A 24,351-nucleotide genomic window follows, 5' to 3' on the forward strand; every position below is an offset into this window, starting at 1 on the left:
AATAAAAAAAATTATTTTGTTCAGTTGGTCTAGTATTTTCAATCAAATTGTTTGAAGCTACATGTTGCCAAAGTAACCTCTGTAGCGTAAAATAATTTGACTAGAAATACATAGATGTTTGTACGGAGTTATTTATGCAAATTGTGCTCGGCCCAAAGGAAGACACAATTTGGCCAAATAAACAACGTACCTGTGATGATAAATGCATGACAATTATAAAGACTTTTCATGTGAAAAATAGTCGGTCCAAAGAAAGGCTATTGTTTGACAGAACTGATTGTCAGTATTTGATCATTGCACTGAGAGTACCACTTACAATTAATTTCTCTGTCCAAAGACTAGGAATTAATGTTGTACTACGTATCTTGAGATGGGTCCCCAATTTGGATTTTATTTTGTACTTGTCTATTTTTCTTTATATGACATGCTAGTTAATGTGAGTATGCTTGTTTATTTTGTTCTTTATACAGTTTCTGTTGCTACTGGTTCAAATGTTACTACTCAAATAAGCAGCATTCCAATGTTAAGCGGGACGAATTTTAAGGCCTGAAAAGATACCGTGGAAATTGTCCTCGGTTGTATGGATTTAGATCTTGCACTTCGGGCAGAGCCACCCATTTCTACTCCTAATAACTTCAGTGAGGTTAAAATTGAGAAGTGGGAACGCTAAATGGATATTTAAAACCAAGAGGGATTCAAAGGGCAATGTCGAGAGATATAAGGTTCGTCTAGTCGCTAAAGGCTTTACTAAAGGGAAGGCATAGACTATAAAGAGACTTTCTCTCCGGTATCTTTGAAAGACTCTTTTAGAACAATAATGGCACTAGTGGCTCATTTAGATCTAGAGCTACATCAGATGGATGTCAAAACAATGTTTCTCAATGGAGACATTGATGAGATAATTTATATGGTACAACCAGAAAACTTTGTATCTGGTGATCCAAAGTCTATGGTCTGTAAATTGAAGAAATCCATCTATGGTCTCAAACAGGCTTCCTGTCAATGGTATCACAAGTTCCATTAAGTCATAACCTCGTACGGTTTTGAGGCGAATGTTGTTGGTGACTGTGTATATCATAAGTTCAGTGGGAGTAAATACATCTTCCTGATATTATATGTCGATGATACTGCACGAAACCAAGAAATTTCTGACGAGATGAAAGATCTTGGTGATGCCTCTTTTGTATTAGGTATACAGATACTTAGAGATCATTCTCAAGGTATCCTTAGGTTGTCACCAAAGAACTATATTGGTAAGGTGTTGAGTAGATTCGGCATGAAAGATAGTAAACCAGGAGACACACCCATCGCTAAAGGACACAAGTTTAGTCTCAAATAGTGCCCTACAAATGATCTTGAAAGAACAGAGATACATAAAATTCCCTATGCATCAGTAGTAGGGAGTTTAATATACGCTCAAGTTTGTACTCGTCCCGACATAGCATTTATAGTAGGAATTCTAGGCAGGTATTTCAGTAATCCGGATATGCAACATTGGAAGGCAGCCAAACGCGTAATGCGTTATTTGAGGAGAACAAAAGACTACATGCTTACTTATCGGAGATCAGACAGTTTAGAGATCATTGGGTTCTCTGACTCCGACTTTGCCGGATGCCAAGATAGCAGACACTCCACATTAGGCTACATCTTTATGTTGGGTGAATTAGCTATCTCATGGAAGTCTGCTAAGCAGACTCTCATAGCTTCTTCTACCATGGTTGCGGAGTTTATTGCTTGTTTTGAGGCATCCAACCTCGGAATTTGGTTGCGAAACTTTGTCACTGGGCTACGAGTGGTAGATAGCATTGACAGGCCATTAAAGATTTCTGTGACAATAACTCGGAGGTACTTTATTCCAACAACAACAAGAGCTTGACGAAGTCAAAGTTTATTGACATAAAGTTTCTAGTTGTTAAGGAGAGAGTTCAGAATAAGAAGATTTCTATAGAACATATAGGGATGGACTCTATGCTAGCAGACCCATTAACCAAGGGTTTACCGCCTAAGGTCTTTCATGAGCACATTGCTCATATGGGCGTTATTTTTGAAGATACCTTGGTTTAGTGGGAGTCATGTTTTGTACTATATGTTTGCTTTAGACATTGAGTTATTTGAATAAAATTGATTGCTTATTATTTTATTTATGAACTTGCTTGTGTTTTTCTATGTGCAATGTTCACATTGCATTAAGGACTATGAAAAGATCTCACTAAAGACTAAAGAAGGACCAGTTGGAAATAGGCATGTTTGAGATCACATTGCATGTAATTTCCATGCTACTCATCCATATTTGATTTATATCATTGAGTGTATTAGTATGGTGATCATCGTGGTTTAGTCACGAATGTAATGTGATGAAAGTCGCGGTGGTTCCATTATTAATATATACGATGGTTCCATTATTAATAGTATACAGATGCGTGCCTAAAGAATTGTGATATAATTGTTTCAGGAATGATATGTAACCCAAGTGGGAGATTGTTAGGAAATTCACATTTCCTATTCTAATTTGGGTAACATATTTATTATGCAATTATATTTTCTATTATTAATGGAATGAGCTGAAATTAAGTGATCTAATTTTGTTAAGCCCATTAAGGAATGGGCCATGGATATGGGCTAATTGAGTAGATACCATAGGGAATTATGGGAACCCTATATAAAGAGACACAACATGGTTATGGTCCCGAATATACTAAATCACACACAGTTTCCCTTCTCCCCATCCGGAAGAGAGACGAAGGTCCCATTGAGGAATAAGGCAATTTAGTTGAGGAAGACCATATCCGTTTTTATCGTTCGTCATAGAGATTTTGCATCAGAAGGCGAAATTTACGGAATGGATCCAGGTATGTTTTCAATCCTAATATTCTAACATGTTGTAAATTTTGAATTAGAATTTACTATTACGGATCTAACATTTACAAGATATAGAAGTGGCATAGAGTGCTGATCCATAACTGAAGAATTACAAATCCAGGTTCAAAAAGACCATATATCAGCCCCAACTAAAAACAAGTCCATTCCTTGCTCTTCTTCAATTTTAGGGTGGTGATTACAATAAAGACTTGGTACATGCCATTTTGAAGGAGACGCGTTCCTATGAAGGCTTCGTCAAAACCTACCACAGGATGAATTTTATTTTTTCTTTGGACATGGCTCAAAGCTGATGTTAAAAACAATGTGGCAGCCAATGATACATGCCAACGAATCAAATATGTCACAACTACTCCAGCAGGTCACACTTGGCCCTTTCCCGTTTCTTAACGAATATGGGAAGATGTTTCCAATTGTTGAAGTACTACAACCCCCAGATTATGATTTTTGTACTAGTTAATGGACTCATAAAGTATCCCTCTTTTGTATTGTAAAGCATCCTTATACTGCCATATCAATTGTTGATGTATATGTTACACATGTAGCAAAAATCAGTGGCATGCCACAGACTGTTATCTTAGATAGGGACTCAGTTTTTCTAAGCTCCTTTTTGAAAGATTTATTTTAGGGTACCAGCTTGAAGAGGAGCACAACTTACCACCTTTAAACTGATAGTCAAACAATGGCGATGAATCGATACTTGGTGACTTAACTTGCTAGGATTTACCTGCGAAATAATACTTGGACTTTTTACCTACCATGGGCTGAATATTCTTACTATACTTCCTACCATACTTTCTTAAGGATGTCTCTTTTTGAGGTTGTCTAGGACAGGCCACTTCCCATTATTTCTACCTATGTCTAGGGTCCAGCAAAAGTTTCTGCTCTAGAAGAAGCCTTTTAGGACTCTGATTAGTCTTTAAAACTTACCAGGAACCACATCACATTGGCCCAACAAAGGATGAAAATTTAGCATGACAAAAAAGCACAAAGAGGTCGAGTACTCTATTGCTAACTTGATCTACCTCAAGCTTGGGGCCTATAGACAACAACCTCTTGAAAAATGTAGGAATCAAAAGCTGGCACCACGAGTCGGAAGGTGGCATATAAGTTGCACTCACCAAAAGCGTTTGTTATTCATCCCATCTTCCATACTTATCAACTCAAGAAAACATTTGGAGATGATCATGCTATCTCTACCACACATCCAACCGTTGAAGCCAAAGTCCCATTAGCCATTCTCAAAAAAGCAATGGGTTCGATATTGTACCCTCTTACACATGGAGCTGTTGGTACAATGGGTTCGTTCCCCAATGGAAGAATCATCTTGGGCAAGTGAAGATTACTAAAGTTTCCCGATCTTGAGGTCAAGGTTGGTCTTCTAGGGGGCGGAATGATGGAATACAAATTTAAACTATTCTCAAGTAGATATGCAAGGGTAGAAAAATTAGTTAGTTATGAGGAGAATACCCAACTAGGAGGGTAATTTTAGAATTCTTTCAAGGGGCACCATCTGAGGGTAGTTTTGGCATTGCAACAAGAATGGTCACAGGCTAAGTCAAAGTACTTTCTTAAATATTTCATTTCCTAGTTGAAATCTCTAGAGATAGAATCTTAGTTAGATGTAGTTTCCTAATTCATGTAAATTTTCAATTCTTAAATTTATGTAATTGAAAATCCTAATTAAAGTAGGGGTTGCCTATTTGATGTAGAAGAGATAGTATAAATAGCGGTAACTTGGCTAGAGCAATCTAGCCAAAGCCTAATTCCTATTATCCTTTGCTACTTTCTCCCTTCTCCCTCTCAACTCGAGCACTCTAACTCCCTTTCCCCTCACGAACTTTCAATAAATTTCCCCCTCTCTTTCCTTCTCTTGCCGCAAATTCTCTCACTTCTCCCTTCCTCCTTCCCTTGTAGTACCATCCCTTCTCTCTAAATTTACTCTAGCAAAAAATAACCCATGCCCATGGCTAGGAATGCTTTTCTTCTCCCATATGATAGAGACCCAGCTTGGTGCCTGCAAAAAGAATCTTTTGGTACTTGCTTGGAACAACAAACTTGGGTCTTTGCTACTCAAATAATTCAACCTTATATTTAGTAGGGTACTCTAATATTGATTTTGGCAGTTGAAAAATTGATAGGAAGAGTATAAGTGGTAGTTGGCAAATACTTGGAAACATGCCAGTTTTGTCGTTTTTCAAGAAACAACATTTTGTGGTCCTCTCTACCACTGAGGCTGAGTATATAACTACTAGGAGTTTTTGTGCACAATCTTATGAAGTACACAACAATTAGATAAGTATGGGTTGAATCAAAATGAAATTCCTATCCATTTGACAATATTAGTGTCATTGGCATAAGTAAGAACCCAATTCAACATTCTCTATCTAGGCTGTTTTCAAGAATTTATTCAAACCAGATCAGTAAGGATTGAATTTGTTCCTATAAAAAAAGTAGAGCAAACATTACCACAAAACCTTTAGGATTTTATCGATTCCCTAAGTTAAGAGGAAAATTAGGCATGAAAAACCCTTCTAAGTCTACCTTGCTAAGTAGTGACAAAAGAAGGTAACACATTAAACATGAAATAAAAAACTTGAAAATAATAAAACATTGTTAAACCTCAAAATTCAGTATACCAATGACTGATCATTGTTTAATTGGAGATCTTTTCCTCTTCCCACCAATGACCAATAGGAGCTGAAAACAAGTGAGTTTTGAAAGATGTTGACCAGCTGAAAACATATAACCCATCCCACACACTAGAGCGACCTTTTCTGTACTCTTTGTCCTTGGGTAGAGTTTTAGTAAGGGTTTTCTAGTTTGAAATCCAAGATTTTGTTAAAAGGGTATCAATGGCATTTTATGTAATTAAGTGATGGAGTGGCATAGAGTTCAATTGTGTCCAAGTTTGAGCTCTTTTTATCCTCACATGTACTAGGGCTTCAGCCCAATTATCGATAAATAATGAAGTAAGGGAGAGAGCCTATGAAATGCTATTTTTCTCCCTTGAGAAACCCTAACTCTAGCGATGTGGTCCGCTCTCTTCTACCTCCTCTCTTTCTTCTCCTTAAACCTATAACTTCTAGTGAGGTAACCCTAGAACCTAACATGGTTTCAGAGCAAGGATTAAAGGGTTTTTAAAGATAAGCTGCTCAAAAGTGTTGAAGAATGCGTAAGGAGGCAAAATTCCAGCCATTAGAGGAGGTAAAGATGTTTTTTCATATTTTGATAAGGCTAAATATGTTAAATCTAATTTTCCTTGTCTAAATAATTCACTAGCATGTTAGAATCAATCCTAAACTGTTATTAGGATGAATTCCATACTATGTTCATGATCGAGTCCAAATTGGCAATCATGGAACTTTTGTGAGGCTTCATATTGCTAAATTGTTTTGATGGTTTTTATATGCCATAGATTCCTTTGTACAAATTCAAATTCCTCTTAATCTTGATTTCAATCTTCTCTTGTTTCTGATTTTATTAACTCTCAATGCCATAAAACCCTAAGTTGGGGTTTGCATTGTTTTAGAAAGCTTTCTTGTTAATGGTGTGTTTTGAATTACCTTTTAAGCAATAAATATTTTTGAATTATTCAGCATAATATCAGTGTTCCAAGGCTGCTTAAAGTGATATTTTAAAATCATAAAGGTTTATGAAGTCAAGTCATGCCTGTGTTCCTCCCTTTGTTAAGTCATGCATGCTCTTAGTTTTGGGTTAGTGCATGAATTTAATGTACAAGTTTTGTACTTGTTTAGTTGATTGAGAAAGGTTTGCTTATTGGGTTAGTCAAAAATGTATTTGTGTGTCCTCTTTAAAGGGAGGTTTTTGTGTTTTTTATTTCAATGGCAGAAATTTCAAGTAATTCATCTTCTTCCTTGAGTTATACTGATTTCAGAAAATATGATCCCTTAAAAATTACTACTATTCCTCTCAAGGGATTGAACTATGTGTCTTGGTTTCATTCTATTAAACAATTTCAGAATACAAGGGAACTTGCTGGAGGATCAGCCACCTACTCATGTTGATGATGCTTCTTATCACTAATGATTGAAGGAACATTCCTCGATTTTAAGTTTGGATGATTAATAGTATGGAAGAAGTGGTTTCCAAAAAAATTATTCATTTGAATACAACAAAGGATATATGGGATACATGTTTCCAATTATATTGTAAACCTGAAAATCTTGAAAGGGTTTAATACTTATGTGTAGGACAAAACATGAAGGTAATCTTCATGAATATTTTGCTAGGTTCCTAGGTCTACTTCAAGAATGGATAATTGCTCAGTAATATTCAATTGAAATTGCAACTCAAGCAAAATAAATGGATGATTTTGTATATGTCATATGCCTTAAAATTTTAAAATCTTACTTGGATGTTGCAAAGAATCAGGTACACAGTTCCTTAGCAGGACTCGACATTGATGAAGGTATCTCCTCCTTTGGCTGAAAAAGTTGAGAATTCAACAATGCACTCCCAAGGGAGTGGGAGTAAAAATTCTGGTAAAGAAAGAGGAAGAAATGGTAAGTCCTACAGTAAAGGTATAGGAAGAGGAGATAGTGAATCCAACTCTAATTCCTCTAGTATTGGTCCACAAAGGAAGTGTAGTTTTTGTTGTTTGAACAATCATTTAGTTGAAAAGAGTTGTAATTAGCATGGAAAACCAAATTATTTTATAGCTAATCAAGCATCAGCTTCAATGAATGAAGTAAACCCAGAGCTCTCTAAGGGCAAGATGGCACTTTTGGATGAATATTATGAATTGTTTCAGCAAATTAAAATTTTGGTGGCTACTCCATTAAGTGCATCAACAACTACAATTTCTACAACTGGTACGTACTCCTCTCTCATGTTCCAACTCATTACCTTGGATCATTGACTCAGGAGCCTCTGAACATATCACAGTTAAAATTGAACGTTTATCCTCAATGTCTCCATGTTCTATGGACCAATTTGTATCCATTGCATATAGGTCCCAAACCAAAGTTTAGGACACTAGTACAATCACCCTCACCTTCGTTTTCACTTTCTAATGTCTTGTTTGTTCCTCATTTTCCTTTAAGTCTTATATTAGTTAGTCAATTGACAAAGATAATAAATTATTTTTTAACATTTTTCCCTTTACATTACATTTTTTATGACACAAGACGAAACAGGTGATTGGAGGAGGCCATCAGAGAGGCGGCTTTACTTTATGGACCCAACTACATTGGGGCTATAGTAACAACCAATAAATATGCACAACAATGGCACAATTAATAGGGTCATCTCTCTCTACCAAAGAAAATCTTTAGTTCCCTCACTTAGCTTAGTTTCTCAATTGTCGTGTAAATTTTGTGAGCTTGGGAAACATCATAGGTCCATTTTTTAGCCTAAGAAAAAAATACTTGTTCTAGTGATTTTGCTTTAGTTCATTCGGATGATTGGAGACCTGCTCATGTCACAAACATTTCTCACTATGAGCTTTTATTAATTTTTTGGATGATCATACAAGACTTACTTGGTTGTATTTGATGAAAGATAAAACCAAAGTATTCACTATCTTTGCCTCTTTTCATGCCATGGTAGAAAGTCAGTTCAACAAAATGGTCCAAATATTTAGGTTTGATAATGCCAAGGATTACTTCTCCTCCCAATTTCCTGCCCTATGTTAACAAAAGGGTATTATTCATCAATTTTCATGTGTATATGCACCTCAACATAATGGTGTGTTCGAAATAACAAATAAACATAGAGTTGAAGTAAGCAGGACAATTATGTTACTATGAATGTTCCTCAGTTTTATTGGCCTAATGTGGTTGTCACTACTTAATTTTTTTAACCCCATGTGTTCTATTATTCTATCAGGTAAACCCCTTTTTCGAAGTTGTTCAATGATTCATCCTTGTTTCTATTAACACTGTGTATTTGGTTGCACCACCTTTGTTCATTGTTTGGGTCCCCATCAAAATAAATTTAATCCTAGGACTACTTCCACTTGATGAGACTTCCCTCCGACTACTATTCAACCACATGGGGAGCTCTCTGATGTCCCTGAGGTATTTTCTTCTCCCTCTTCACCAATACCGTTTGGACCATGCTATGATATCCGACCCATTGCATTTCATAAAGAACCTCATTCCACTACTATTCGGCTGTTATGATCTTGGGTTAAATACTTGGCTTTATCTACCAAACAGAAGAGTCTTTTGGTATGTATTGGCTAGGTGCATAACACTTGGTATCAGAGCTTGAACATGTGTGATTCTTCTAGGAGTGACAAGTTACGAGCAATTACCAAAGAGGTGCAATTGGCAGCAATGCAGGCAAAAACTGTAGCAATGCTGGCAGAAAGTGAGGCATAAATGAAAAGAATCGATCAACAAATCAGTAGGATGTGGGATATGATGTTTGGAAGAAATCCACCCCCAGATCGAAGGGTGGAAGACTTGGGATTGGCCAAAATCGAGAAGCATCACATTAAGGCCTCAGAGGGGAAGGTCTCTACTCTGAAAGATGAACAGTTGATGCCCATTGTTCGACCTAAAATCGCGTTGGAATAGCTAGATTTGGGTTTGACCTCAAATCTCCCCTGTTCACAACAACCTAAACTTCTCCCAAAACTGGAGAGGATATTTTTCGAGCAGAGAATGTTAAGAACCTAGCCAATACTACCCAAAAGACTGCTTTGTTAGGAGCGTAAGACATAGGTAATTAACCCAAGACCATAACATCACACCCACGCTCGTGAGAGCCAACGTCCACGATGGTCCACTTGCGATGACCTACTCTAGCGACGGCCCATAGTGCGAGAACACACTCAGGTCGGCCCTTCTGCATATAGCAGTGGCCCATTGGTGCGGGGAGCACACTCTGGTTGCCCCTTCTGGGATTCAAACTCACGATGTAGGGCTAGCTCTGATACCAAATGTTAAGCACCTAGCCAATACTACCCAAAAAATCGGCCTGTCAGGAGCGGAAGACATAGGTACTTAACCCAAAACCATAACAGAGAAGCCCCATGTTGCTGATTGTTGTGTTCCTGGACCATAGAACGAGTTACACGACGGAGGGAGGAATCGCCTTGCCGTTCCTAAGTCGAATCTAGTCGTCGAGACCTCTCGGGAAGACCTATGGTGTTAATTTGAGGGAGATGACAGTTGAAATAGGTTTTCGAAAAATCAAAAGTGGTTAACGGAAGGAAACACAGCCAGAGGTTGCCGGAAGAGAGATTAGGGCTCGTTACCGAGAGCCATCACTAGGGGTTCTAGGGGAACGCCGACCCTGGTTCGAAAGGGAGAACTCTGATCCCGACTAATTGTTTGATTTCTTCATTCTTTCCACGGACCCTAAGTTAAGTCCGAAAATTCAAATTATTACAATGTTTCTCTAAGGCTTCCATATGGGTGCCTGAATTAATTTAAATTACAATTACGCCCAAGTCCCTTTTTTGCCCCTAATTCCCCTGCATCTTATGTCTAAGTCAACTCACCGCGTCGCCTCTGGGTGACCCGTCCTGCTATCGAGTCCACAACATTACTCCCCCCCTTAAAAACGAGGTTGTCCGCAATGTCAAACGTGGGGTAAGCCTGCTAGAAAACATCAACGTCCTCCCAAGTAGCATTGCTGGCATTGGAGTGGGTCCACCGAACTAACACCTCCCTGCGGTGGGCATTCTGACGAGCATTTAAAATGTGGTGAGCCATGAGGGATAATTGACCTTCTTCCATGGGTGGTAGAGATGGAGTCCGTGGATGATCGCTTCCCTTGAATGGCTTGAGAAAGAACACATGGAAAACATCATGGATTAGCGCTTCTGGGGGAAGGTTGAGTTTGTAGGCTACCTCACCCACCCGCTGAGACATGGCGAATGGCCCAAAATATTTGGGGCGATTACTTGTGCCTGCCGCCTGCCATGGATGACTGTCTGTAATGCTGAAGGCGCAACCAAACCAAATCACCAAAGGGATATTGAACATCTATGTGGCCTTGATAATAATACTCCTTCATTTTGACCTGCGTCTGCCACATACGAAGGTGAATAACCATGAGCAACTTATCCCTCTCTATAAGAGCAGCATCGACTGTGTCTACTTTGGTGTACTCTGGAATAAATGAAAGGAGCTGGGGGTCCCTGCCATATACAACCCGGAACAGAGTCTCCTGTAAAGCCATGTGGAATGAAGTATTGTAAGCATACTCTGCCCAAGGAATGCAATCCACCCACTGATGTGGACGATCGCCCACCAAACACCGGAGGTACATTTCAATGGTGCAGTTGAGAACCTCTGTCTGGCCATCGGACCGAGGGTGATATGCTGAGGAAAAATTCAACTTGGTGCCGCATGGGTGGAATAAATCACGCCAAAACTGGCTGGTGAAAATGACGTCCTTGTCACTGACAATGGACTCGAGAATGCCATGGAGCCGCACGATGTGAGTAAAAAATGTTTTTGCTACTGAAGTTACGGTGTAGGGGTGTTCCAATGGAAGGAAGTGCCCATACTTAGAGAATCTGTCCACGACCACCAGAAGAACAGACTTGCCAGATGACTTTGGGAGACCTTCAATAAAATCCATTGAGATATAGGACCAGACCTTAAGTGGGAAGCTGGAGGGGTTGGAGGACCCCTGCAGGGCTCAAATGCTTGGCCTTGTTGCGCTGGCAGACTGTGCACGCAGTGACATATGCAGTAACAGACCACTTCATACTGTCCCAATAGAAATCCTTCCTGAGGCGGAAGAGAGTCTTCTGGATACCCTCATGATAACTGTTATGATAGGCTGAGAGCACTGCGTCAATGAGAAGAGACTCTGGGCCCAAGTAAATGTGGTGCATGTAAGTAATAACTCCGTCACGAACCCACCATGCAGAGGGCATGTGGCCTGCCATAATTTTCTGGCTTAATTCTTGCAACTCGAAAACCAAACTGTGCTCGATCTTGATAGTTTCTAGCAACGTAGGAGTGGGCTGACTAATGGCATTCAATTGAGCTGAAGAATCAGACCTGCGAGAGAGAGCATCAACGATTGTATTCGATCGGCTAGCTCGATGTTCCACAACGAAGTCGAACCCAGTAACTTACTGATCCATAACTGCTACGGGGATGTAGAAATACGTTGATCCAACAGATATTTCAAACTATAATGGTCAGTGCGGAAGGTAAAATATCTCCCCCATAAATAAGGGCGCCAGTGGCGCACCGCCTTCACTAGACCAATCAATTCTCGTTCATAGGCTGCCAATTTATGTTGGTGTAGCGGATGCTGACGGCTGAAGTAGGCGGTAGGGTGGTTGGCTTGTAGAAGAACCACTCCTATGCCGCCACCTGAGGCATCACGTTCAACCACAAACATTTCCCCAAAATCAGGTAGCCGTAATACTGGGTCAATCGCCAGTGCTGTTTTCAAATTCTGAAAGGCGGTGGTGGTCTCATCATTCCACTGGAAGGAGTTTCTACGCAGCAGATTGGTCAACGGTGTCGTGAGGACTGCATAGTCTTGAATGAATTTGCGGTAATAGCCCACTAAGCCCGAAAAACCCCGCAAAGCTGCAATGGTGCTCGGTACTGGCCACTGTGTAATAGCTGCAATTTTGTTTGGGTCCACTGTAACCCCGGTTGCTGTAATAATGTGCCCCAAATAAGTAACATGTTGGCTCCCAAAGGTACATTTTGTTCTCTTGAAATAAAGACGGTGAGCACGAATAAGTTGGAAAACCTTTTAGAGGTGTTGCAAATGTTCTGGCCAGGACTTGCTGAATATCAGAATGTCTTAAAAGAATACAAGAACAAATTTTCGGAGATAATCAATAAATACTTCGTTCATCAATGCCTGAAATGTGGAGGGGGCATTAGATAGGCCGAATGGCATGACAAGAAACTCTAAGTGCCTGTGATGAGTACGGAAGGCTATTTTCTGAATATCAGGAGGAAACATACGGACTTGATGATACCCTGAGCGCAAATCTAACTTTGTAAAAATTGGGCCCCAAATAATTCATCTAACAATTCATCAATCACCAGAATAGGGAATTTGTCCTTGACCGTTTTGGAATTAAGTTCTCTGTAATCGATGCAAAATCTCCAAGTCTAATCATGTTTCTTGACAAGAAAGACTGGGGATGAAAAAGGAGATGTACTCCTCCGGATGATTCCCTGTTCTAGCATAAGCTTACATTGTCTCTCAATTTCATATTTCTGTGAATGAGGGTAGCGATAGGGCCTCACTACTACCACCTCAGAGCCTGCCTTCAAACATATTCTATGGTCACATCTTCGCAATGGAGGGAGTCCCGTAGGGTCCTGGAAAACATTAGAATAGTCCTCTAGTAATCTTCTAATGACGCTGTCTAGGGGGGCTGTTTCTGGAGTAGATGCAATTGCGGCTGAAAAATTTGCTTTTCATCCTGGCTCGCTTGAATCATGCCTCTGACGGTAGATACCGAATTCTTTCTATTCGATGGTTCTCCCATTTCGGCCTGCTTGATACCAAGCTATTGTGTTCCCAGACTATAGAACGAGTTACACGACGGAGGGAGGAATCGTCTTGCTGTTCCTGAGTCGAATCTGGTCACCGAGACCTCTCAGAATGACCTATGGTGTCGATTTGAGGGAGATGACGGTCGGAAAGGGTTTATGTAAAATTGAAAGTGGTTAACGGAAGGAAACGTAGCCAGAGGTTGCCGAAAGAGGGATTAGGGCTCGTCCCCAGGAGCCGTCACCGGGGGTTCCAGGGGAACACCGACCCTGGTTCGAAAGGAAGAACTCAGATCCCGACTAATTGCTTGATTTCTTCATTCGTTCCATGGACCCTAAGTTAAGTCCAAAAATTCAAATTATTACAATGTTGCCCTAAGGCTTCCATATGTGTGCCTGAATTAATTTAAATTACAATTACGCCCAAGTCCCTTTTTGGTCCCTAATTCCCCTGCATCTTATGTTTGAGTCAACTCACCATGTCGCCTTTGGGTGACCCGTCCTGCTATCGAGTCCACAACACTGCTGTTCACCGTCGGCAACAAGTCAAACTCTACTTCGTCATGGAGCATACAAATTTTCTACCCAGTAGCTTCAATTTTCCACCGTTAGCGATTTATGCGAAAAGAAAGGCAAAAAAATCCAGAGACTTCAATTTCGAAGGGGAAATCATTGCCCTAGCGGAAGATGAGAAGTTGGGACCAGCAAGTTTTGATCTAAAATTGTTACCATCGTGTTGCAGCCTCTCGTTCTCGACCTTCGAGTTGAAAACCGACTTGAACAATATGTGAAGAAATCACGAAGCTCTTTCCCAAACTTTTCGGACAGCCGTCGGTTCTCTTATTCTGGCAGATTGCAGAATGGATAAAAAATTAAAGATTGGTGTTGTACTATCGGGAGGACACGATTGTTGTGAACACAATGTTATTTTTGACATTTACGATTATTTGCAGGATTGTGCCAAAGGTAGAACCGTTAGTGGATACAAGGGAGGTCCCGCCGGAGTGATGTAGTGCAAATACGTTGAGCTGTCATCAGAATTTATCCACCCTTACAGAAATCAAGGTGGGTTTAACATGATATATAGTGGAAGGGACAAGATTGAAACTCTAGAGCACTTTAAACAAGCTAAAGTGACAGCAGTGAAACTGCATTTAGATGGTCTCGTAATCATTGGTGGGATGACTTTAATACAAATGCTTGTCTCCTTGTTGAAAACTTCAGGGCGAAAATATGAAGACGCGTGTTCTTGGGTGTCCAAAGACAATTGATGGGGATTTTGTTATGATGGTTCCTGCTATATTCATAAAATCCGTAGAGAATGTGTTTGAGAGAATGGCAGATAAGATTATTGTCGCTTGGAACTTGCTCTTATCATTTCGGCTTGAGATCCCTGAATGTTTAGCCCAATCTGAAAAGCCTATTTCTTTGGAATGTTCAGAAGCTCTGCAAGGCAGGAAGAAAGCAATTCGTCTTTCTGGACAATTTGACAACTTAAATTTCAAACTGAAGAGGGCCTTTAATATGGCTATAGTCTAATCTTTTTTCAGCACTCCACACTGTTCCATCAGTATTGAAGGTCAATCCGGCAGTCAACTCCAGTGTCTGATTCAGCCCATTAGCAGAGATGTGCCTCTGAGACAACCTAAGAAATGTGGAGATACATCAGCTAAAACATCGAATCCAATGAAATTACATGAACATAAAGAAATCTTCTTGCTTCCCACAATTCAGATCGACATTCTTTTGCAGTTGGAGATACTTGTGGTTTTCATTGAGAACTCTGTGAAAGGACATGACTGGATTGGCCAACAGGCAGCCATTACTTGTGGATCAAGTGCATATTCATACGAAAATTCTGCCTTGGCATGTATCACAGTTACTTTGAAGGAATTGAATTTATCGTACAAACTTGTTTGTAGTGGGGATTGTGTGCAGAAGTTAAACAAGCAAAAATTGGCATCCCGTTATTGGGATATGGAATTGGATTTTAGTGGAGGAAAGTGTTCTACATTTATTACGATTATTCCCTGGTGACCGGGGCTTACTAGAAGCTATTGTTTATACATCATGTATGCTGCAGCATGGGACTGACTTTCCCCTCTTTTTGTGTTGCATCTAAACAGCAGCTCCTCTCCTGGTCAGATCTTAACAAATATGGATCAAATCTTCATCCTAAGTATGACTCTCTTTTGTCCCCCAAGTCAACTATGGCGTGGTTGCATAATTCCAACAGAGTGTATCAGAAATGGATGAAAGAAAGATCATCTCAGACATTAGTGTATCAGACTTATAAATTCATTTTACAAGTCTTCTTTGGTGGTTCCCTCTCCAGTTTCCAACTCTTCTTTATGTAATTTTTTTGGTTCATCTCTAATAGTTCAAGAACACATGGGGGGTAAGAGTAACCTTCTCAAGATTACCACTATACCCTTGAATATCTAATTACTTGCTCTGGTCACAATTGGTTAAGAAGTTTCTCATTATACGGGACCTCTTAGGCCATCTCACCAAACCGGCTCCACCTATTGATGAGGAGAACAACTCCTCTATTAAGTGGTTAAAGAATAATACATTGGTATTCAGCTGGTTGATCAATAGCAATGTGGCTAATAATGTGGTCCACCTTGAGATAGCCTAATAGATTTGGGATATTTGTGTGAAGTTATACTCAAGCATAGAGATCCACCATAAACTGTTTGATGTTATTTAGAACATTTTTAATACCAAACAAGGGGATAACCTACATGAGTTCTTGGCATGGTTTTGGGGGTAGATTCAGGAACAAAAAATAGCTCAACCATACTCCATTGATATTTCAGTTAAAGTAAACCAGTGGGAAGCCTTAGTTGTTGCTCTTATTTTAGCAAATATCAAATCATACTTTGAGATGACCAAGACACAACTTCCAAAATCCTCTACCACGAGATGGTGTAGTAAAAATTATAGAGGAGGCCGAGCAAGAGCTGGTAGGACTAGCTCTAGACCTTTGAGATCTGATAACCAGGCCTGCACTCATTGTGGAGGACATAATCATTTAGAGAAAACTTGTTGGAAGCTACAAGAAAAACCATACTAGGCCACTGCTAACCAGGCCTTGGTTCATACTGATAGAAATGAAGACAAACCTGACACAAAAGGAAGCAAACTACATCCAATGAAGATTATAAATTCTTGTAATGATTGATGAATTTGATGGTATCTTCTCCATCATCTTCTTCCATTATTGCTTCCACTACCAGTTTAGGTATGCTCTCTACCACTTCCTCCTCTTCAACTTGGATAATTGACTCAAGATCCCTTGAGCATCCGACAAGTAACAAAAGTCTATTACATTCCATGTCTCCTTGTTTATTAGACAAGTTTGTTACCATAGCCGATGGATCCCAAACCAAAGTTCTTGGTAAGGGATCCTCCTCTGGTGCACCTTTGCTTCCACTTAGTGATGACTTATTTGTTCCTCAGTTTCCTTTAAACCTATTGTCTATTTGGCGAACTTACCAAACACTTCAATTGCTCCATCACCTTTTCCCCTTCTTCTTGTGTTTTTCAGGATCTAATAACGAAGGAGGTCATTGATGGAGGCCATGAACAGGGGGTCCTTTATTACTTGGACTTGCTTCAAGTGATTGTAATTTCCATTTCTTAGACAAAGGCAAGATTATCGCACAATCGGTTCGGACAATCGTCAACAACCTCACTTAAAAAATTATTTCCCATTTTAAAAACATTATCTGGTTTAAACTGTGAAGTACGTCAGTTGAGCAAACACCAAAGGATCAAATTCTCTCCTCAAGCTGAAATTAATAGTTTTGTTGTCTTTTCTTTAATTCACTTTGATGTATGGAGACCATTGAGTCTTTCAAATAGTTCACAAGTTAAGTATTTTGTCATGTTTGTTGATTATTTTACTTAAGTCACATGGTTGTTTTTGTTTAAAGACATATTTGAGATTTTTTTCACTTTTAAGTCTTTTCATGCCAAAGTAAAAAATCAGTTTGGTAAAAACATCCAAGTTTTTCATTTCGATAATGCCAAAGAATACCTCTCTTGTGAATTTCATTTTTTTTAGGATCAAGGCATTATCTATTAGACATCATGTGCCTACACCCCTCAACAAAATCGTGTAACCAAAATAAAAAATAGAAATCTGCTAGAGGTAGCCCGTGGCTCTACTCTATGTATGTGCCCTATTTTTATTGGCCTCACGCCATACTTATTGCACGCTTCCTTATTAATTGGTTGCCTTCCTCAGTACTAAAACATAAATACCCTAATTCATTATTATTTCATGATGAAGATCCCATCTCTCTTACCTAGAAAGTGTTTAGATGCACATATTTTGTTCATGTCACATCCCCCTAGAAGAGTAAGTTATATCCTAAATCTCTTAAGTGTATCTTCTTGGGTTACTCTCGTACCCAAAATGGTTATGTATGTTATAATCCCTCTCTTCGGAAGGTACTTATCTCTAAGGATGTAACTTTTTTTAGCACATACCCTTTTATTCTTCCAAAGATGCTCCCCTAGGACTCTCGTCGGTTCACTCAAATCCCAGAACTATCATGCCACTTGATGTGAATCTTCTTCAACCTTCTGAAGCAAAGGCCGATTCCACACTTGTGGATTTTTGGATCCCTCTGAGCTATGCCCATTTTCACCTATCATCTTTGACCCACAATTTAATACTAGGCCCATAGCTCTACGAAAGGAGCCTAGGACTTGCACTATGCCCTCCACTTCTGATCCTATTTAAAATTTTTATTTCTCGCCATTGGTTGTCTTGTCCTTGTTGTCAAATTTTTGCATCCATCTCCTTCACATCTGTCCCATAGTAATATAGAGAGGCTTTTAGACATCCAAGATGGAAGGTAGCAATGGAAGAAGAAATTAATGCTTCATATAAAAATCAGACAAGGACCTTGGTTTTTCTTCCTTCTACAAAGAAACCCATGTGCTGTAAATGAGTTTTTATCATCAAGCATAAGTCCGATGGCTATGTGGCTCACCTTAAAGCTTTTCTTGTCACCAAAGCCTTCTCTAAGTTCTATGGAGTTAATTATTAAGAATCCTTCTCTCTGGTGGCCAAGTTAAATTTGGTAGAATCCTATTATCACTTCCAACAAATTCTTCTTGGCTGGTTTATCAACTCGATGTGAAAAAAAATACTTTTTTAAATTGCGATATTATGGAAGAGATCCATGTGCATCATCCACCTTATTTTTTGGTTTCGGGTTAGTTGGTATGCAGATGGAAGAAATAATGCCACCTTGTTTCAATCACTTATGTTACGGTTTGGGTTCCATAAATGCTTTGTTGATCAATTTGTTAAGAACACCTCGATGGGAAGTGTATTACTGACAGTGATGTGAAAGGTGTTGGAAGATAGGCCCAAGACTAAACGACCAAGGAAGGTCCACATATCCAAAGGTGTTGGAAGATGGACCCAAACCCATAAGATATGGACCCACCATGATCAAACGAGCTGGTGGGACCCACCATGATTATGTGAGGTGGCATTATGAGTCTTACACAATAAGAAGTCTAACACAAGAAGAAGTCTTACATAGCCACAATTATTATTAAATGAGGTCTCACAAAAGAGTTTCAGTTTAAAGGTGTTTTAGTAATGTTAGTCTTCTATTTATATTTGGTTATTTAATTATGCTAGGACTTATCATTAAGTATTAGAGTTTAGTTGTAATTGGAAAAAAAGTAGTTTAATTATAATTGGACTCTACTACTTTCCTCTATTATAAATAGAGGTTCATGTACTATGATTATAATAAGTCAATGAAGTATCTTTATTTTCAATAAATTCAACAAAAGGAACACAAGAAGTCAAAGTGATTATATGCAAGAAATTCAAAGCAAAAGACCTTAGACTTCTGAAAAAAAATTGGGTATTGAGGTCTTCCAGTCAAAACATGGAATAATTTTATCTTAGAGGAAGTATGTTCTTGATCAGCTAGAAGACACATGAATGATGGGATGTCGACTAATAGATACTCTTATGGAAGCTTACACCAAGTTGTGTCCAAGCTATGGCGAAGATGTGGATTTAGGAAAATATCAGAGGTTTGTTGGAAAAATCTTATATCTTACAATAACCAGATCAGATTTAGCATATGCCCCAAGTGTAGTTCGATAGTACATACATAAAACAAGAGTTATTCACTGACAAGCTCTGGAGAGAATCCTCTGATACTTAAAATAGCTCTTGATAAGGTACTTCTATTTAAATGTCATGTGCACCTAAACATTGAAGGATATGCGGATGTTGATTGGGTTGGATCACTTGATGATAGGAAGTCTACCTCTCAGTGTTGCACCTTTGTTGGAGGGAACATGGAAGAGTAAAAAACAAAAAGTGGTTGCTAGATCCAGTGCTGAAGCAGAATACAGAGATATGGCCCATGTAGTCAATGAGCTTCTATGGATCAAATCTTGCTTCACTAAATTAGGTATCCACAAAAAGACCCATATGGAACTCTATTGTGGCAACCAGGCAGCCATTCACATTACTTCAAATCCAATCTTCCACGAGAGAACAAAACAGAATGAGGAAGATTGCCACTTCATACGAGAAAATTTTGATTCTAGCTTATTTCTCTAAAACATGTTTCATCTCAAGGACAAGCAGAGGATATTCTCACAAATCAGTCACATCCAAGATACAGACCACTATATGCAACAAGCTGGGTATCTACAATATTTTCTCATCCTCACCGTGAGGAGGAGTGTTGGAAGACATCTCAAAAGGGCATTAAGGTAAAAGAGATGGCAAGGGTCCTTACCTACTTCAAAAAGATGCAAAGGGTGTAAATTAGTGTTTTTCTCGTATGGCACAAGGGTCTAATTAGAGAAGATGATGTATGTCTACTTATGTATTTTCCTTTTGAGCTTGTAGAATGTTGTCATTGTAACCTTCCTTCATAAACTATGGGTAGAGGCACAAGGCAAGGGGTAGATCATTAAGTCTCCCTCTTCTCTCTCAAATCCATCCTTACTCTTTTCTCACAAACCCTCTCTCTCTCTTTCTCAATCTCCCTAGCCATCCCTCCCTTCTTCTTCTTTTCTTCTTCTCTTCTTCTGTTCTTGTTCTTCTTCTTTCTTTCCTCGCTCACTCTCTTGGCCAAGTACCTATCATGGGATCCTAAATCTAACATGTTGTTAGAGAATTAGGTTTGGGATCCCGAAATTGTGATGCTGGTTAAGTTCTTATCAACTCTCTCGGCACAATGTGAGGTATTGATCAAGGTTCGGTTTTGAACCTCTTTTGGCTCACAAAGATAAGTTTTTTCTTCTCTTATTTTCCTTCCGATGAAAGCTGCAGTATTTATCAGAAATATGAAGGTTTTCTAAGCATGTTGTGATAAAAAAATATTAAGTTACTACATCTTATATATCAGCTTCAACTTAATTAATATCAGTGTATTGATTCCGTGCTATCTTCAGTTAAAGAGATCAATTTTTTTACTAATACTGTTTGTAGATTTCTGGTTGTTTGTTTGATGGAATTCGTGCTATTCCATTGATGGTTCCATGGTGTTTCATTATTTAAAAATTATATTTACACATGTTGAAGATTGAAGATTGATATCATACTTTGATTGGTTTTTTCTTGAACTCATGAAGGTGCTTGCATTGGTGCAAGAATTGTTTTTGGAAAATTACATGTTGTTCTCTCATGTTGGAAGGGATTTAGTAATTAAGATTTTCTCTTGATCGTCTTTCCTAAAAGTCTAAAAATAAAAAATGGAAATAAAAGGCTGGAATTATATGATTAGTTGGCACATGACTTATTGAAGGAAAGTCCCATCTTTATCCACAAGATTGATTGAGATCTCTTGGTTTTTGGTATATTTTTACATACCTTGATCTTTTCATTGTAGTATATCCCACGTGAGACAATATTAGAAAGCCTTACAAAAGGTGTTGTTGGAAGATGGGCTCAAGCCCACACGACCAAGGAAGGCTTACACATCCAAGAGATGTGGACAATGGGTTCAAGCTCACAGACCAAGGAAGGCCCACACATTGATGACATGATGGTAAATAAAGAGTCATCTCATAAAGATGGCATTGATGTGATTATTTTAAGTTTTAGGGGCATAATTGTAGTATTATAGTTTGTTCATCTATAAATTGAGTTTCAGGGGGAGGGTTATGACATAAGTTTATAACCACTTTCTTCCTCCTGTTTTCTCCCCAACATGTTGTCTCTATTTTTCTCCATGAGCTAATCTATATAGTCCTATAAAACAATATGGTATCAAAGCATTGATTTTCATGACTCAAAGGTATGGTTTTTATAGAATTCCAATATTTTTTTTTCGTTTCTTTTATCTCTCTGTCTTGTGCCTTGTTTTTTGCTTAGAGAAAGCTGTTGCAGCACTCCCTCCGTGTCTCTCACCTGTCGGTCATCTCCGCAAGGTTTCTCATAGCCCATCTAGAAAGTTTTAATCTACATGAGTTTTGAGTTACAATGGCGAATGACATGCTTTTATCATCAAAGTGCCAAAAATGTGAAAATGGGTTATCTGTATATTCTACTAAAGACTCACCACTCTAGAGAAAGATTGTGTTTCATATTGCGAGGAAGAATTCAAAATGTATACGAGCACAAGTGGTGATTTTGTTTAGAAACTATGAATCTCAACATCGATCCTTAGAGGTCAACTTAAACCACGGTTACTGACTCGTTGGGAAAGAAATCTGAGGGTGGCATAGAGCCATTGGAGCATGGTTTAGACCTGCATTTTATTTTTGGAATGACAATTTAGTGAATTTTCAATCTCTAATAGGGTGCTGGTCTAGAAAATCTGGGCAATAGTTGTTTTCTCAATCCGGTTCTCCAATACCTGACTTATACGGAGCTTTTTGCGGCTTATATGGAAAACATGAATGACAAAGCCAACCCCACTTTCTATGGCACTACCCATCCAGCATACTGTCATCAGCCAAAGCCTCCTCCTCACCGCCACGGCAGTTGCTGCCATTTCTGTTTCTAGCTTAGTCTCTTCATCCTATCACTGATTCTCTTCATTGCAATTGCCACTCCGAAATAGTCATTGCAAATCCTTATCACTGCTATTGTTGCATTGCTGCAAGATTATCCTACTGGCATCTGATACTACATTTTGAAAACAGCAACGCCGAATAGAACATGCCAGCTATATAAATAATCCAATTGATTTATTTTAGAAAGTTTCTTTGGGATCTTTGATTGTCGTTTCGTTGGCATTTTCCTTCTCTGACTCGTCTTCATTGACAACTTTGTTTATTTTTCTGAAGACCAAAGATGAAAGCCATTGATCTCGTTGAATTATATCCGAGTTATTTGCTATTACTAGTTTTTGAAATCTTCCTAGTTCATCACTGCTCTTTGCTGCCTTTCTCTTCTGTTCACTGATTATTTTCTGGAGTTGTCGCCGAGGACGACGACACCAGGGTCCATTGATTCCATTATGCTTTCGGCGAGGAGGAGGAAGAAGAAGATAATCTGGCGAGTGACCATTTGGTGAAAATCTATTTAATTTGATAAGTAAACTCAGTGAGCCAGGCTGACCTGTCTCGAGCCGTAAGAGGGAATGGAAATAGATGATAAAGTAGCCACAAGAGATACAGGGGAGGAGAAACCATATCTATCAGGGGTGCGAGAAGGGCGAGTAGACCAGCGAAGAGTGGTGGAGGCAGGAGCAAAGGGATGATTAGGAGCAGGCACCGGGTTAGGATCAAGAGGGGGTACAGATGAAGTGGGATGAGGCTCATAAAAGCTACGCAGAATAGATAAAGATGCAGATGGCAGCGCAACATGAGATGGAAAGAAATATTGATTTTCAAAGAAAACCACATTCCTAGAATCACAGATACGATGAGCATGCAAATATAGCAATCATAGCCTTTTTTAGAAATAGCATAACCAAGAAAAACACACATAACTGATTGGGTTGTAAGTTTGTGTCGTTCATGATTAGGTAGATGCACTAAATAAACACAACCGAATGTCCAAAGATCAGTATATGACGGAGAATAACCAAATAACTTAAAGAATGGAGTAACATGATGCAACGTAGGAGAGTGTAGGCGGTTGATTAAATGAACTGAAGTAGAAAGCACTTCGCACAAAAAACGGGGAGAAACAAATGATTCAAGTAAAAGAGTTCGGACCATATCAAGAAGATGACAATTTTTTTGCTCAGCAACTCCGTTTGGTTGTAGTGTCAAGGGACAAGAACGCTGAGAGATGATGCATTTGCTCTGAAGAAAATCATGGAACTCATTAGACATGTACTTGCCTCCAGAATCAGAGCACAGTAACTTAATGTGAGTAGAGAATTGAGTCTCAAGAAGCACAAGAAAACACTTAAATACTACGAAAACTTTAGACTTAGCCTGTAGGAAGTACACCCAAGTAAAACAACTGAAGTCATCAATAAAGGTAACAAAGTACTTATAATTCGCATGCGAGACAATAGGAGCGATTCCCCAAACATCACTATGACTAATATCAAAACAGTGGGAGGCATGAGATGCATAATGAGGAAAAGGGAGGACCTTACTTCTGCCAAGTTTGCATGATGAACAGTCAAAGGAAAGATCAAGAGAAGAGCATGTTGTACTTCCTAATAAAACATAATTAAACATTGTACTAAGAACATCAGAGTTTGGGTGGCCTAGATGTCTATGCCACATCTTAGTGCCAGAGCCAACAACATTACATGCAAATGAATGTATAGGAGCACGAGGAATAATGGTAGAGAGAAAGACTTTAAGTGAAAATATTTGTCCCACTTTAGGCCCCTTCGCGATCACCTTCCCCGACACTTAATCGTACACAACACAACTTGAGCGAGAGAATTGAACATCACAATTTTTATAAACCAATTGACCAACAGAAAGAAGATTTTTAGAGAGGTCAGGGGACACAAAAACATCAGCTAAGGTAGTAGAAAGATCATCAACAACACTGATAGGAAGAGAGCTGCCATCAGCAGTATTGATTTTTAGA

The 24,351-nt window shown here is 39.0% G+C and overlaps 1 protein-coding gene across 1 annotated transcript; it reads left to right on the forward strand.

Moving 5' to 3' along the window:
• The first annotated feature begins 1,516 nt into the window (after window positions 1-1,516).
• On the forward strand, window positions 1,517-6,924 carry LOC137954909 (secreted RxLR effector protein 161-like). Its single transcript, XM_068801798.1, has 2 exons — window positions 1,517-1,845; window positions 6,861-6,924. Exons 1-2 carry the CDS (start codon window positions 1,517-1,519, stop codon window positions 6,922-6,924), a joined length of 393 nt encoding a protein of 130 aa, XP_068657899.1.
• The last annotated feature ends 17,427 nt before the right edge of the window (window positions 6,925-24,351 follow it).

Source organism: Aristolochia californica, unplaced genomic scaffold (assembly GCF_029961685.1).
Source record: "Aristolochia californica isolate CCGP_79_NKW_82.1479 unplaced genomic scaffold, dmAriCali1.0.hap1 SCAF_2, whole genome shotgun sequence".
Lineage (NCBI taxonomy): Eukaryota > Viridiplantae > Streptophyta > Magnoliopsida > Piperales > Aristolochiaceae > Aristolochia > Aristolochia californica.

Bases quoted from the DNA above. Each gene is read 5' to 3' on its own strand.
- LOC137954909 (XM_068801798.1), top strand. From the start codon at position 1,517: ATGCGTTATTTGAGGAGAACAAAAGACTACATGCTTACTTATCGGAGA. The intron at 1,846-6,860 runs GTACTTTATTCC...AAACAATTTCAG, and splicing joins TCTGTGACAATAACTCGGAG to AATACAAGGGAACTTGCTGG.